Genomic DNA, 16,815 nt, shown 5'->3' on the forward strand with positions numbered 1-16,815 from the left:
TGTCACCGTGTGTGGGTTGCGGGGCAGGCAGCCCCTCTCTGCAGCTGGGTCTGTGCCAATTAAAGCCTGGGTATGGCTGTGCTGTGGCCGTCCCTTCTTGTTGCTGGGGGAGGGGAGGTAGTTTGCCACCACCCCCTTGCCCGCTGCTCCATGGTGTTTGGGGGTGGGGGTCACTCCAGCTGGTGCGTAGCCAGTGCGGGGGATTGTCCAGTGGGAGAGCCTCATACTCTTCTCCCATCATGTTGTGGGGCAGGGGGGCCTGGAGAGCCCTCCTTAAGGCCAGAAGGCTGGGGTTACTCTCCCTCCCCCTTCTTCCAGGGGTGTGGTTCACAGCGGGTTCTGTGCCCCCCCATGCAGCCCCACCCCCTGCGTTCCCCGCTGGGGTAAATGAAGCTGCAGAGTGTGCCAGGTTGTGAGCAATGCTGCCCCTTTATTGGTGCCTGTAGCGCTGCCTGTGGGCCAATCAGCAGCTCCCCAGTGGGGAGCTCATGCCACAGTGTCACACCCCATATCCTGGTGCAGGCAGTGGGGGGAGGGGAGGGGTGCTAGAGTCAATGCAGAGTCTGGGGGGGGGGGGCGCTCCCTGCCTTGCTTTGGCTGGCTCTCCAGCTGTGAGGGTGGTGGGGGGGGGGGGAGAGGTGGGGTGCAGGGGGCCCCATTGCAGCCCCATGGCAAGGGGTGGAGAGCTCTGCAGGGAGGGGAGAGCTTCTTTGGGGGGGTGGGCTGGGAGCAGTTGTTCAACTCTAGCTGCTCCCCAGTGAGCAAGTGGGGGGCTGCAGTCCCCCCTGTAGTCCGTGTCCTTCCCTCAGCTCCTCTAGAGGGCAGTGACATGCTGGCGGCTGCCTCCCTCCGCTGTGCTGTCCTCCCAGGCTGCCGTCCCGGAGAAGGAGTGCAGGTCACTGAGCAGGCCCCCAGCGCTGGCGCCATCTGCTTCCCCTGCCTCTTCCAGGGCTCCCCCGGCGGCGTCGCTGGGTGGGGTCCCCTCTGGCACAGCAGTGCCCTCCTCCTCACTCTGCTGCTCCTGCCCTCCTCCACCTTCCTCTTCATCCCGCTGAAGGGTCTCCTCGTCCTCGTCCTCGCCTTGCCAGTGCCTCTCAGGGGGCACCTGCCCTCGCAGCTCATGCCAGTGCCTGGCCAGGGCTGCCAGCAGGCGGTGTGGCTGGCACAGGTGGCGTGGGTGATATCTGCCATCTGAATCATGGCTCAACTTGCGCCAGGCCAGGGCCAGCACCAGGAGCAGCAGCAGGAGCAGGAAGACCAGGAGGACCACAGTCACGGAGTTGCTGTCTGGATTGGAGCCTGAGGCCAGCACGGCTCCCGGAAGCAGCAGGAGTACCGGCCCTGCAGAGAGCAGCCCCTGTGGGGCATGGATGGCGGAGTGCTGGGGGAGGAGGGGAAGGCGAGGAGATTAATGACTGCCTGCAGGTGTGCCAGGCTTGTGGGCATGCCTGGAACCTTCGTACTGCATGGATTCCCCTTCCCCATGCTCAACACAATCGCTTTGTGCTGCTGTAACACAGCACCCTGGACTCCATATTCACTACTGGGATATGATTGTGGTATATTTTATGCAAAGTACACCTTGTGAAGTATCATTGTTCCATTAAACATTGCTATTCAGTTGGATTGTCTGTACTATCATGGCATGTGAAGTTATGAAGTATTGCTATATGTTTGGTACTGAAATATGTGGTAAGTGGAACATGTGCACAGCCAGCCTTTCAGTGGTAACAAAGGAGAAACTGACAAGACAGATTTACATCAGGCCACCAAGACATGTCTGGCTGGTCCTGTCAAGAATTCACTCTCCCAGACATGCCTCAGAGAGGGCACATATGCAATGGGTGCTGTCTAACTTCCATGTCACAGCAAGGATCTTTCTAGCACCTGGAGAGAAAGTCTAAGTGAGGGTCAATGACATCACCACTTGGCCTCTTTCCTCCCCCCTCTCAACACCTGGAAGATCATTTTTAAAGCAAAGTCTTTGAATGGGGGAAATTGATCCCAGGCTAGCAAGCAAATTCCCCCTGTGTAATAAAAACTGTAAACTGCCTGAAACATCCAGTGGGGTGAGAAACTGCTTGATTCGAATCTTGCTTAGTCTGTAGAATTTAGACTGCGAGGTTTTTTTATTTCTTACATAACCAACTTTGATTTCTGTGCCTGCTTCTTATAATCACTTAAATCTTTCTGTAGTAAATAAATCTGTTTTAGATTTTACCTAAAACAGTGTGTTTTTGGTTGAAGTGCTGGGGGAATCTCAGGTTAACGGGCTGGTGCATATCCACTACCCTTTGTTGGAGTGGCAAGCTAATTAATGGGCTTGCACTGTCCAAGGAAGTCTTGAGCAGTGTAAGATGCTATATTTCTGGGGTGCAAGCTGGAGGCTAGGGTGATTTGTACAATTCATGAGTGACTTAGAGAGCATTCATACAGTTTAGCTGGATGAGCAAAACGTGCTGTTGGCTGAGTGGTCACAGTAAGTGGAGGGGTTTGCTGCTTGTCACTGGCATAGCCTTGTGAGAAACAGCCCAGGTTATAGAGTTAAGGGGGCACAGTGGTCCTAAAGTTCCAGGTTATACCCCAGGAATCCTGTCTCTGTGACACAATGAGCAGGATGAAATGCACAGCTTATTCTGACCAAGATTTGCACTTCTGACACTGGTGTAGAGATTTTAAGTGAGACTTTATGCGGTCAAGAAAGAATTACAAGTTTATTATTTTGTGTTTGCATATTTTGGGAAAGGGAAATAGGAGCAGAAAGGCATAAAAATGAGTGAGTGATACAGTTGCCAGGTTAGAGCTGTACAGACTACAGGTAGCAGAAAAAGAGAGAAACTGAGCATCGGTTGAAAATGAAAGAACCGGAGATAAAGGAGAAAGGGAAACAGGCTGCCAGAGGGGACACAGGACATCAAGGAACTCTAGAGCTGAAAAACAAGGAGGCTGAGGAAGGCTAGAGATTGAAAACTCCAACTGGACTTGCTAGAAAAGCAGAACCAGAATCATCTAACCCCACTGATTCCCATCTCTCCCAAAATCCACAAATGGGAGCAGTTATGTACTGCACATAAGGAGATGGGTGATATCACAGAATATTTTACTACTTTTGAGAGCCTGTGTGCAGCTCATGTGATTCCTGATCACAAGAAAGTCTGTCCCCCGTCCCCAATTGAAAAGTTAACTGGTAAAGCTCTTAATACTCCAATGAAATGCCAATTCAGGATGCTTTAGGGTGTCCTAAAATGTCCTAAAATGGGTGTCCTAAAAAACTGGGACCTGGATTGGAGTACCTCCATCACCCCTTTCCCTGAGAAATTAGCTATGTGACTGCTATGCTCTGAAAGGCCAGTTACACAGTCCCCTCTTTGAACCTAAGTTACAGGCAGCATGCCTGGGTGCACAGATGCTGAATCAGCCACTCAGTCCTGGGCATCCTCTCTCAAGTGACCAGTGAGGCAATATCCATGTGCTCCCACTATTCTTTCCCCATTTTCCTTCTCTGGCATCCCCTCTTGGACACATCTCTCTAAGCTCTCTAGAGCAGAATCTATCCCTTGTATAGCTGCAAAGGGCTCACAGCTAATGGCTGGAACAGTTTTCTCAGTGCCAGGCATTCCACCCCTCTCCCTTCCTGAAGAGGTGCTGCCTTCAGCTGTGGTGCAGGAGCTGGTCTCAATCCCCCCTCCCAAAAAACCCCCCATGAATCATATTACTTCCCTTTGCTACAGAGGATTCAAAGAGATTTTCTCCCTTTCCTTCAGCAGGTTCTGGGACTATACCCTTTCCCCCTGGGGACCCAGCAAAATATTCCTTCTTGTTCCAGGCTACAACAATCTGAGCTATATGGAAAAAATCATTGCCAGTAACCATGTCAATGGGGATATCATCCACTACTCCCACCTTTAATGCACTTTCTAACCCATCAGTTTCAATGTGCCTTATAGCCAAAGGCACAAGAGTCTAGAAACCTCCTACTAATAAAAGCTCTGCCATCTGTCCTGGCAATGTCTTATCATCTCGAATTACATTCAAATTAACCACGGAAATCTCTGCACCTGTATCTTCCCATCCTACATTTTCCCTGCCATTAATTTTGACAACCTTTATGTGTTCCACGCCTGCGTCTGCAGAGGCCAGTCCCATAAAATCAGTGTGAAAAGAGCCAGGTGCCCCAGAGGCTCCTGTGTGGAGGACAGCAGCATCAACAAGGGCTCCTTGCTGCCTGCTTCCTCCCCGCACAGGGCACTCATTTCTCAGGTGATCAGTGGAATTACTATGATAGCACCTTTTGGGCTCGTCTAGTTTCACTGAAGGTTTGGGATGGGGATTAGAAGAATTGTTTTGGGGTGGTGAGTGCCCAGCCTCCCACTTTCTTCCCAGGGGCAAAATGGGATTCTCCCATCCCACCAAGGTTTAAACCCTCCACCCCAACCCTTTCTGTGACTTACTCTGAATAGGTTTCAGAGTAGCAGCCATGTTAGTCTGTATCCGCAAAAAGAAAAGGAGGACTCGTGGCACCTTAGAGACTAACAAATTTAATTGAGCATAAGCTTTCTTGGGCTAAAACCCACTTCATCAGGTGCATGCAGTGGAAAATACAGTAGGAAGATTATAAACAGAGAGAGAGAGAGAGAGAACACATGAAAAATGGGGGTTGCCATACCAACTCTTAACAAGCTCATTCAATTATCACTGCAAAAGTTCTTTTTCTCCTGCTGATAATAGCCCACCTTAATTGATTGGTCTCTTTAAGAGTTGGTATGGCAACCCCCATTTTTTCATGTTCTCTGTATATATCTATCTTCCTACTGTATTTTCCAATGCATGCATCCGATGAAGCAGGCCCCAGCCCATGAAAGCCTATGCCCAACAAACCTGCTAGTCTCGAAAGTGCCACAAGCACTCCTCACTCCTTCTGCTGATACAGACGAACACAGCTATTACTCTGAAACCTGTAGTTATATGGTGAGTTATACTACTCAGACTGGAAGCAAATTTAAAATGAGCACAGAGAAAATCTCTTAACCTTAGTCCATTCCTAGGCTAAAGGGAGCTACAAGAACTGGAAATTGTAGAAACCCAACCATTTTACACTCTTCACATCATTATCTATTTGTTTGCAATACAGTAGGAAGATAGAGAACATGACAAATGGGTTTGCCATACCAACTCTTAACGGGACCAATCAATTAAGGTGGGCTATTATCAGCAGGAGAAAAAAAAACTTTTGTAGTGATAATCAGTGGATCTCGTTAAGAGTTGGTAGGGCAACCCACATTTTTTCATGTTCTCTGTGTGTACATCTTCCTACTGTATTTTCCACTGCATGCATCTGATGAAGTGGGCTTTAGCCCAAGAAAGCTTTTGCTCAAATATATTTGTTAGTCTCTAAGGTGCTACAACTCCTCCTTTTCCTTTCACTCTGAATAGATGTCTGGGTCTGCTCAAAGCCATCAGATAGAGATGCCATCTCATCCAGTTTGCATGTTTTTAAACCAGAAGAGGAGATGGATTTCTTGCATATGGACATATTGAGGTTGGGAGACAGCTGACACAGGACCAGCCAAAATGCAGAATCCCCTTACATCCTTACCTCACCAGACTGTGGAGTACCAAAGTGGATGGGAACCTGGGAGGCAGTGACCATGAGATGGTCGAGTTCAGGATCCTGACACAGGAAAGAAAGGAGAGCAGCAGAATACGGACCCTGGACTGCAGAAAAGCAGACTTTGACAACCTCAGGGAACTGATGGGCAGGATTCCCTGGGAGAATCACATGAGGGGGAAAGGAGTCCAGGAGAGCTGGCTGTATTTTAAAGAATCCTTATTGAGGTTACAGGGACAAACCATCCCGAAGTGTAGAAAGAACAGTAAATATGGCAGGCGACCAGCTTGGCTTAACAGTGAAATCCTTGCTGATCTTGAACACAAAAAAGAAGCTTACAAGAAGTGGAAGATTGGACAAATGAGCAGGGAAGGTATAAAAATATTGTTCGGGCATGCAGGAGTGAAATCAGGAAGGCCAAATCACACCTGGACTTGCAGCTAGCAAGAGATGTTAAGAGTAACAACAAGGGTTTTTTCAGGTATGTTAGCAACAAGAAGAAAGTCAAGGCAAAGGGCCCCTTGTTGAATGAGGGAGGCAACCTAGTGACAAAGGATGTGGAAAAAGCTAATGCTTTTTTTGCCTCTGTCTTCACGAACCAGGTCAGCTCCCAGACTACTGCACTGGGCAGCACAGCATGGGGAGGAGGTGACCAGACCTCTGCGGAGAAAGAAGTGGTTCGGGACTATTTAGAAAAGCTGGACGAGCACAAGTCCATGGGGCCGGATGCGTTGCATCCGAGAGTGCTAAAGGAGTTGGCAGATGTGATTGCAGAGCCATTGGCCATTATCTTTGAAAACTCCTGGCGATTGGGGGAGGTCCTGGACGACTGGAAAAAGGCTAATGTAGTGCTCATCTTTAAAAAAGGGAAGAAGGAGGATCCTGGGAACTACAGGCCAGTCAGCCTCACCTCAGTCCCTGGAAAAATCATGGAGCAGGTCCTCAAGGAATCAGTTCTGAAGCACTTAGAGGAGAGGAAAGTGATCAGGAACAGTCAGCATGGATTCACCAAGGGCAAGTCATGCCTGACTAATCTAATTGCCTTCTATGACGAGATAACTGGCTCTGTGGATGAGGGGAAAGCGGTGGATGTGTTGTTCCTTGACTTTAATAAAGCTTTTGACATGGTCTCCCACAGTATTCTTGCTAGCAAATTAAAGAAGTATGGGCTGGATGAATGGATGATAAGATGGATAGAAAGCTGGCTAGATTGTCGGGCTCAAAGGGTAGTGATCAATGGCTCCATGTCTAGTTGGCAGCTGGTATCAAGTGGAGTGCCCCAAAGGTCGGTCCTGGGGCCGGTTTTGTACAGTATCTTCATTAATGATCTGGAGGATGGTGTGGATTGCACCCTCAGAAAGTTTGCAGGTGACACTAAACTGGGAGGAGAGGTAGATACGCTGGAGGGTAGGGATAGGCTACAGAGGGTCCTAGACAAATTAGAGGATTGGGCCAAAAGAAATCTGATGAGGTTCAACAAGGACAAGTGCAGAGCCCTGCACTTAGGACGGAAGAATCCCACGCACCGCTACAGACTAGGGACCGAATGGTTCGGCAGCAATTCTGCAGAAAAGGACGTAGGGGTTACAGTGGACAAGTAGTTGGATATGAATCAACAGTGTGACGTTGTTCCAAGAAGGCCAATGGCATTTTGGGATATATAAGTAGGGGCATTTCCAGCAGATTGAGGGACGTGGTCGTTCCCCTCTATTCGACATTGGTGAGGCCTCATCTGGAGTACTGTGTCCAGTTTTGGGCCCCACACTACAAGAAGGATGTGGAAAAATTGGAAAGAGTCCAGCGGAGGGCAACAAAAATGATTAGGGGACTGGAACACATGACTTATGAGGAGAGGCTGAGGGAACTGGGATTGTTTAGTCTGCGGAAGAGAAGAATGAGGGGGGATTTGATAGCTGCTTTCAATACCTGAAAGGGGGTTCCAAAGAGGATGGATCTAGACTGTTCTCGGTGATAGCAGATGACAGAATGAGGAGTAACGGTCTCAAGTTGCAGTGGGGGAGGTTTAGGTTGGATATTAGGAAAAACTTTTTCACTCGGAGCGTGGTGAAACACTGGAATGCGTTACCTAGGGAGGTGGTGGAATTTGCTTCCTTAAAAGTTTTTAAGGTCAGGCTTGACAAAGCCCTGGCTGGATGATTTAGTTGGGGATTGGTCCTGCTTTGAGCAGGGGGTTGGACTAGATGACCTCCTGAGGTCCCTTCCAACCCTGATATTCTATGATTCTAAAGCCCCGAAGATATGAATGGATTGAGAACCCATACTGAAGAGAAAGAAAAGCCAGTAACTGAACACATGCTAAGGTTCAGGAAGGAGTTGAAAGACACAATGGGTGTTGAACAAACCAGACTGTCTAAATAGAGGGCAGGATATGACAAAGCTACTTGTAAACGCCCATCTGTGATAAAGGGTTTGGTGCTGCTCTTAAACCTCCTGATAAAAATTTTGATGCTAATGGTAAACCTTGTGATAAAGAATTTGGGGCTGATGGTAAGCTTGATGAAAAGGTGCAATATGCATGATTTTTGGGAAAAGCTTTTGAACATGCTCAGAGTGGTAAATAAGATCAAACCATGTGTTAAGAAGCTCTGTGGTAATGCTGCTTTTCAGCTCATACCTATAAACAGACTTGGAGCTTGTTAGAGCAGAGAAACCATAATAAACCTGTTCTACTGTGTGGAAGGGGAAACTACCTCAAAGTAGCACCCTGGACCCCCATATTCACCACTGTGTGGTGATTGTGATATTTTAGAAAAGGTATGCCTTTTGCGGTATCATTTATAAAGTCTTGATCCATTGAACATTGCTATTCGGTTGGATTGTCTGTACTATCATGGCATGTGAAGTTATGAAGTATTACTGTATGTTTGGTACTGAAATATGTGGTAAGCGGGACACGCACACAGCCAGCCTTTCAGTGGCAACAAAGGAGCAACTGACGACAAATTTACATCAGGACCAGCCAGATACGAGTTGATGGCACACCAAGAAGAATCCACTCTCCCAGAGCCTCCTCAGAGAGGGCACGTACGCAATGGGGGCTGCCTAACCGCAATGTCGCAGCAAGGATCTTTCTAGCACCTGGAGAGAAAGTCTAAGTGAGGGTCAATGACATCACCACTTGGCCTCTCTCCTCCCACATCGCAACACCTGGAAGCTCGTTTGGAAAGCAAAGTCTTTGAACGGGGGTGATTGGTCCCAGGCTGGGAAGCAAATTCCCCCGTGTAATAAAAACTGTAAACTGCCTGAAACGTCCAGTGGGGTGAGAAACTGCTTGATTCAAATCTTGTTTACTCTGTAGAATTTAGACTGTGAGATTTTTTTATTTCTTATGTATTCAACTTTGATCTCTATGCCTGTTACTTATAATCATTTAAATCTATCTTTCTGTAGTAAATAAATCTGGTTTATATTTTACTTAAAACAGTGTTTTTGATTGAAGTACTGAGGGAATCTCAGCTTAGATTAACAAGGGCTGGGGGTGTTGGGCAGGGTGTTTGTGGGGAGCCTAGGGTTGGGTGCAGGGCCTGCAGATTGGCACTGGGGGGGCATTAGGCAGGGCTGAGGTGGGGGAGCCCAAGGTGGGTGCTGGGGATGGAGTGGGGTGTTAGGGTGTGGTGAGTTCAGAGTTGGGTGCACAGGGCTGCGGGTCGGCACTGGGGGGGGGGGCGTTAGACAGGGTGTATATGTGGGGAGCTCAGGGTTGGGTGCAGGGGGCTGCAGGTTGGCACTGGGGGGCATTAGGCAGGGCTGAGGTGGGAAGCCCAGGGTTGGGTGCAGGGGGCTGTGGATAGCATGGGGGGATGTTAGGCAGAGCTGAGGGGGAGGTCAGGTTTGGGTGTGGGGGGCTGTGGGTTGACACTGGAGGGTAGGGTTGCCAACTGTCTAATCACACAAACCCAAACAACCCCTTCCCCACCCCTTCCCCACCCTGCCCCAGGCACTCCATCCACCCTCCCTTTGTCCCTCGCTCTCCCCAGCCCTCTCTCACATTCACTGGGCTGGGGCAGGAGGTTGGGGGGCAGGAGGGAGTGAGGGATGCGGGCTCTGGGAGGGAGTTTGGATGCAGGAGGAGGTTCTAGGCTGGGGCAGGGGGTTGGTGTGCAGGAGGGTGTGTGGGCTCTGGGAGGGAGTTTGGGTGCGGGAGGGGGCTCAGGGCTGAGGCAGGAGGTTGGGGTGTGAGAGGGGGTGAGAAATGCAGGCTCCGGCCAGGCAGCGCTTACCTTGTCAGAAGGCTCCCTGTCAGTGGCGCAGCAGGACTAAGGCAGGCTCCCTGCCTGCTCTGGCCCCGAGCTGCTCCCAGAAGCAGCTGGCATGTCTCTGTGGCCCCTGTGGGGTGGGCAGGGGGCTCCGCATGCTTCCTCTGCCTGCAGGCACTGCCCCTGCAGCTCCCATTGGCCGCAGTTCCCAGCCAATGGGAGATGCGGTGTCAGCACTCGGGGAGCGGGCAGCACAGGGACAGCCCCCCTGATCTCCTTCCCAAGGGGCCACAGAGATGTGCTGGCCACTTCTGGGAAGGTGCAGACCCAGGGTAGGCAGGGAGCCTGCCTTAGCCCCGTTGTGCAGCTGGACTTTTAGGGGCCAAAAATCTCCTGATTTGGCTTCAGTAGCCTCCAGGAGCTAGAGCCTGATTCTGGGAGGCTCCCAGCGAACCCATTAGGCTGGGTGTGTGCAGGCAGACCAGGACTGGGTGCAGGGGGCTGTGTGTTGGCACTGGGGGGGGGTCATTAGGGTGTATATGTGGGGAGCCCAAGGTGGGTGCAGGGGGCTGTGGGTTGGCAGCAGTGTTCCCTCTAATTTTTCCCACCCATCTTACGTTATGTGCACCAATATGGAGGTGATGTGGTGCACATAACAAATTCATGTGGTGGGGGTGGGGGGACCAAGGGGTTCTGAGTGTGGGAGGGGGCTCAGGGTTGGGGCAGAAGGTTGCAGGGGAGGGTGCGGGCTCTGGAGCAGGGCCGGGGTGAGGGGTTTTGGGTGCAGGAAGGTGCTCCGGGGCTATGGCAGGGAGAGAGGACTCCCCCCTGCTCTCTCTGTCCCACAGCAGCACCTGGGCTGTGGGGGAGAGGCGCCCCTCCCTGGGCCGTGGCAGGTTCAGGCTGGGGGTTGGGTTTGGGCCGAGCGAGGAGGGCTGCGGCAGGTCTGGGGCTGAGTTGGGGCTGGGGAGGGGCGCCCCAGCTGTTGCAGGTTTGGATCAACCCTCCCCTAGCCACAGCAGGTCCGGGGCTGGGGGTTTCCTGAGCGCTAATTAGGCTGCTGTGCGGCCATGTGGCTTACAGGGGCCTTTGGTTGGCACGGGGGGGGGCCACGCGACTTACAGGGGCCTTTGGTTGGCACGGGGGGGGCACGCGACTTACAGGGGCCTTTGGTTAGCACTGGGGGGGGCACGCGGCTCACAGGGACCTTTGGTTGGCACTGGGGGGGCACGCGGCTCACAGGGGCCTTTGGTTGGCACTGGGGGGGCACGCGGCTCACAGGGGCCTTTGGTTGGCACTGGGGGAGCACGCGGCTTACAGGGGCCTTTGGTTGGCACTGGGGGGGCATTAGCAGGGCTGAGGAGAGTTGGGTGCAGGTGGCTGCAGGTTGGCACTAGGTGGGGAGTTAGGCAGGGGTGTGTGTGTGTGAGTGTGTTTACGTGTGTGTGTGTGGGGGGTGCCTTATCCCCCCCACCCTCAGGTGATGGGCGCGGGCCTGGATGGTGCATTGTCGGGTCTCGCGCCCCTCGCAGTCGGTTGCCAGGCCGTGTGTGTCAGGGGAGGGGAGCGGTTTCTGCTCAGCTCATTCTCAGTGCCCTGCAGGGGCTGAGAGTCTCGCTCTGGTGTGGCTTCCCCACCCTGCCGTGTGTCGGGGATGGGTGGACAGCGGGTGGTGTGTATCACATGCTACATGGCCTGTGTGGGTGGCTCCTGGGGGTGCAGGCCTCACCCGGCTGACAAGGGTAACAGGAAGCTGCGGTCAGGCCGGTGACAGCAGTGGTGCGAGAGGTGGCTTTGCAGCTGGCAGCAGCTGCAGGGCCCAGCCCCCACTTGTTCCGAGCTCTAGCCCCCTGGGCTGGCACTGGGCCCAGCTCAGCAAACTCAGCCTCTCAGTGTGAGCCAAGCCTGACTCCCTAGAGTAGCAGGCCAGAGTGCTGACCACTGCAGGGCTGGGGCCCCACTTGTCCCTGCCCCAGAGAGCAGCCCTTCCCAGAACTATAGCCAGCCAGGCAGGGCCCTGCCAGCCGGCACAGGGTCACCCATGTTGCCAGGGGGCTCTGAGGAGCAAGGAATAGGAACATAAAGAGCTACCATAGTGGGTCAGGCTATGGTCCATCTAGCCCAGTATCCTGTCTGTCAACAGTGGCCAGGGCCAGATGCATCAGAGGAACTGAACAGAACAGGGCAATTGTTGAGTGAACCATCCCCTGTCGTCCAGTCCCAGCTTCTGGCAGTCAGAGGTTTAGGGACACCCAGAGAATGGGAATGCATCTGTGACCCTCTTGGCTAATAGCCATTGATGGACCTATTCTCCATGAACTTATCTAATTATTTTTTTAACCTAGTTATACATTTGGCCTTCTCAACATCCCCTGGCAATGAGTTCCACAGGTTGACTGTGCATTGTTTGAAGAAGTGCTTCCTTTTGTTTGTTTTAAGCTTACTGCCTATTAATTTCATTGGGTGACCCCTGGTTCTTGTATTGTAGGAAAGGATAAATAACATTTTTCTATTCACTTTCTCCACATCGTTCATTTTCTAGACCTCTATCATATCCCCTCTTAGTCGTCTCTTTCCTAAGCAGAACAGCCGCCGACTTTTTAGTCTTTCCTCATACGGAACCTGTTCCAGACCCTCCATCATCTTTTGTTGCCCTTCTCTGAACGTTTTCCAGTTCAACCAGATCATTTCTGAGATTTGTGGGTGTACCATGGATTTATATAGTAATTATGATATTTTCAGTTTTAATATCTATCCTTTTCCTACTGGTTCCTAGCATTGTTAGCCTTTTTGACCACTGCTGTGCATTGAGCAGGTGTTTTCAGATAATTGTCCACAATGACTCCAAGATCATTTTTGAATGGTAACAGCTAATTTAGACTCCCATCATTTTGTATGTCTAGTCAGGATTATTTTTTTCCAGTGTGCATTACTTTGCACTTGTCAACACTGAAGTTCATCTGCCATTTTGTTGCCCAGTCGCTACCCAGTTTTGTGAGATCCCTTTGTAACTGTGCACAGTCTGCTTTGGACTTAACTATCTCAAATAACTTTGTATCATCTGCAGATTTTGCCACCTCACTGTTCACTTTCTTTTTCAGATCATTTATGAATATGTTGAACAGCACTGGTTCCAATACAGATCCCCAGGGGCCCTGCTATTTACCTCTCTTCATTCTGAAAACTGACCATTTATTCCTACCCTTTGTTTCCTGTCTTTTAGCCAGTTACTGATCCATGAGAAGACCTTCCCTCTTATCCCATGACTGCTTGGTTTGCTTAGGAGCCTTTGGTGAGGGACCTTGTCAAAAACTTTCTGAAAGTCCAAGTCCAAGAATCACCCTCATCCACATATTTGTTGACACCCTCAAAGAATTCTAATAGATTGGTAAGGCATGATTTCCCTTTACAGAAGCTGTGTTGACTCTACCAATAATTCTGTTCTTTACTATAGATTCAACCAATTTACCCGATACTGAAGTTAGGCTTACTGGCCAGTAATTGCCAGGATTGCCTCTGTAACCCTTTTAAAAATTGGTATTACATTAATTATCCTCCAGTCATCTGGTACAGAGGCTGATTGAAGCAATACCACAGTTAGTAGTTGTGCAATTTCATATTTGAGTTCCTTCAGAACTCTTGGGTGAATAAGATCCAGTCCTGGGGACATATTACTGTTTAATTTATCAATTTGTTCCAAAACCTTTTCTACTGACACATCAATTTGGGACAGTACTTCAGATTTCCCCCCCAAAAGGCTAGCTTTCAGGGTAGGATGGGACGATATCCCCCACATCCTCTGAAGTGAAGGCTGATGCAAAGAATTCATTTAGCTTCTCTGCAATGGCCTTGTCTTCCTTGAGTTCTCCTTTAGCACCTTTATCATCTCCTGACTGTTTTGCAGGCTTCCTGCTTCTGACATACTTAAAAAAAAAAGCATGCTGTTATTTTTTGCTTCTTTAGCAAGCTGTGGCTCAATTTTTGGCCTGCCTAGCTACACTTTCACACTTAACGCTTTTCTCGTTCCTGTTAGCCTCACTAGGGTTTGACATAAAGGATGCCTCTTTGCTGCTAACACCTCCTTGACTCTGCTGTTTTGCCATGGGCTGTTCGTCTGGTCCTTGACTGGCTTTGTGATGTACATTTAGTCTGAGCCTCTTGCGTGGGGGTTTGATGTAGTCCCCCTGCTACTTGTAGTCATTTATCCTTGGGAGAACTCCTTGCAATGAAATGGAGCAGTAGGGAAGGGGGTGTGTGTGTGGGGTGTGGTGTGTGTGTGTTTGTGGGGTCCGCTCCCCCTCCTGACCCGTGCTGGGCCTGTGGGGCTCCCAACAGTGCAGGGGCTGAGAGGCCCGGTGGGACTGGATGGTCACCCAGCAGCTGCTCTGCTGAGCTCCCATGGCCCCTAAGCCCACCGCACTGTCAGCCACGGGGGCTCAGCCAGCCCCACGGGGCCCTGGCCAGTGCCCAGAGGGGCAGGAGATCCCAGCTGGCTGGAAGGGAGCAGGGCCAAAAGCTGAGCTGCTTGGGATGGGGGCAGGGGCAGCTGCCCCAGGAGCCCCTAACACTGAGGGCTGTGGGGGAGGCCAGGAGAGGAGGTGGGGCTGCCCCTTGGAGCAGAATGGGCTGCAGGGGGTCTGTTGTAACGCTTGTGGGCCTAGAAGGCCTACCTCTAATGGGGCTTTATCACTTTAGCTTCCACTGCCCCTATGCCTCAGGCTGTCTAAGCCTCTCTGCCTCCAGCTCTCTCGTGGGCAGCTGCCTTGCGCATGGGGGAAGCCTAAGGCTGGGCTAGCAGGAACTTTGGCAGAGGGGGCAATTGATCTTTGCCCTGCTCCACTTCTGCTTTCACTGAACAGCAGCCCTGTCTTCACTGGGGCAGGCAAGTCTGGCTGGGGCTCTCTCCTGTCTTAGGTGGCTCGGGCCTTTGCTGGGCCAGGTGGAGTAGGCATGCGGCCAGCCCGAGAGGCAGGGGCGGCACCAGCACTAACTCATTGCAGCACCGGGGGGGGGGGGGGGGGCGAGGGGAGGAGGAGAACTGCGCTGGGCTGCTGAGAAATGGAGTCTTTACAGACCATGGACTGGAAATGGCCCGAAGGCTGTCAAGCCGAGAGCTGGGTGCCCTGTGCTGGCTCGTGGTCTGCCTGGGCAGGGGGAGACGAAACTTCACCCGCTGCCAACCAGGAGCAGAAGCTCCAAGTTACCCGCCTCTCTACCATGCAACCACCTAGCTGCCTTCTGAGCAACGCCCCAGCACCCCCGCCTGGCGCTCGCCCATCTCAGGTCGGCGCTCGTTGGGCTTCAGGCCAACAGCTTCTCTTTGCGACAGCGACTAGGAGCTGCCCACCCTGGCCACTGCTGAGCTATGCTAGGGCTGTTATCTCCCCGCCTGGCCCATTCCCCTGAAGCATCTATGGCACCACAGCGTGGCCACGTCCCAGGGCAAGACACCCCGCTGCCCGGCTACTGCAGAACTCAGCCCTGAAAGCAGCAGACTGGTGCCTTCATGCACCACAGGCGCCTCTGTCCTGGGATCACATACATTGGAGGGGGGGAGCAGGGCTCAGGGTACCTCAGATCACAACCTGCCAAGCTGCTCCAACTAACCCCCCCCATCCAATACAACCCCTCCTCCGCACAGAGACTGCACGCCTCTAGTCAAAGCTAGGGGGCACCACACAAGCACCAGCACCTTCCCCTCATGTTTCAGGGCTATGGATTACAGCGTCTCCCCCCCACCCCCCCCACTTCCAGAGCAGCTCCTGAGGGCTGGCAGCAGCTCTCAAGGGGAGGGGCAGTGAATAGAGACCCAGGGAAGGAGGAAGAGGAGCAGACCAGTGATCAAGGGAGGGGAGGGGAGGGAGCAGTGGGTTTTGTGGGAGCCTGTTGGTGTTAGCAGAGCAGCCCGTGCTGTTCTGGATGGGGTTTTCCTAGCAGCCTTTGCCCATCTGCCCATGGTTTTGCCTGTGGTGAGGCACAGGGAATGGCAGGGTCAGCAGTGGCCATTACTCAGCTGGTTCCTCCACAGACCCAAGAACAGATCTCCTTCCCATTTTACAGAGGGGAAACTGAGGCACAGTAAAGGCACAGGCAACCCCCCCGGTACATGGTCCCTTCACCTAGGTGGGAAAGGGGGGGGCAAATTTTGGGCTGAGTGTCAGACCTTGGGAGCAGGGCCTGGGCAGGGGTGGGGGAGGGGTTAGGATACCCCATACTCCATCCCACTGCCCTAGAGTTCCAGCTCCAGCCAGGCCTCCCCTTTGGGGCATGAGGCCATCAGGTGGCAGCCACCGTGCCCCTTTGCCAATGCTTCTGTATGGGGAGGGCCCCACCCCACCTGTTGCCAATACAGACCCAGGCCAGTCCCTGCCCCTGTTGAGTTCCCAGTTGGGGGGTGGGGGGGTGGGGTGATGGTGGCGGTGTGTGTCATGCATCTCTACCCTCCCCCCACGCCCCCCCAGGCCATTCACATCCTGGCTTGAAACCAGCCCCCTGCCTAGTTTCCCTCCAAACATACCTGGCCCAGCCTGGTGCCCAGGGCAGAGCCAGGGGAAGAAGCCCATTAACCTTATCTAACTTCTAGCTTCCCATCTGCCCGGGATAGAGAGGGGGAGTTCCCCCCCCTCCTGCCCTGGGGGTGGTGGTGGGGGGTTCAGCCCCCAGAGAGGGCCCTTACCATTGCGAGATGATGGCAGCTGGCAGCTCCCGGCAGGGTGGGGGACTGTGCGACTGGCGGGGAGCAACAGAGACGCGCAGCCGTGGGCGGGCGTTTCCTGCCAGCCCATCCAGCCCGCTGCACTGGGGAGCAGCTGCAACAGCAGCCGAGGACTGTGCAGCCCCCATCGGGCGGGGGGGCACTTTATGCAAATTAATCAGCTGATTTGCATCGAGCCCTCAACTGTTTATAGGCCACAGGTTTCATTCACCTCCAGAGCAGGCAGCCAACTCTCCCTGCCCAAGATTCGGGCAAGGGGGCTTGGTCCTTGGCAT

General features: G+C 52.4%; 1 protein-coding gene across 1 annotated transcript; it reads right to left on the reverse strand.

Annotated features, from left to right (window-relative positions):
• Nucleotides 1–403: 403 nt before the first annotated feature.
• On the reverse strand, nucleotides 404–16,638 carry PTPRCAP (protein tyrosine phosphatase receptor type C associated protein). The gene is made up of 2 exons (XM_048855795.2): nucleotides 16,502–16,638; nucleotides 404–1,381 (listed from the first exon to the last, which is right to left on the reverse strand). The coding sequence occupies exons 1-2, from the start codon at nucleotides 16,502–16,504 to the stop codon at nucleotides 815–817; spliced, it is 570 nt and encodes a 189-aa protein (XP_048711752.2). The 5' UTR covers nucleotides 16,505–16,638; the 3' UTR covers nucleotides 404–814.
• Between the last annotated feature and the right edge of the window lie 177 nt (nucleotides 16,639–16,815).

This window comes from Caretta caretta, chromosome 6, assembly GCF_965140235.1.
Source record: "Caretta caretta isolate rCarCar2 chromosome 6, rCarCar1.hap1, whole genome shotgun sequence".
Taxonomy (NCBI): domain Eukaryota; kingdom Metazoa; phylum Chordata; order Testudines; family Cheloniidae; genus Caretta; species Caretta caretta.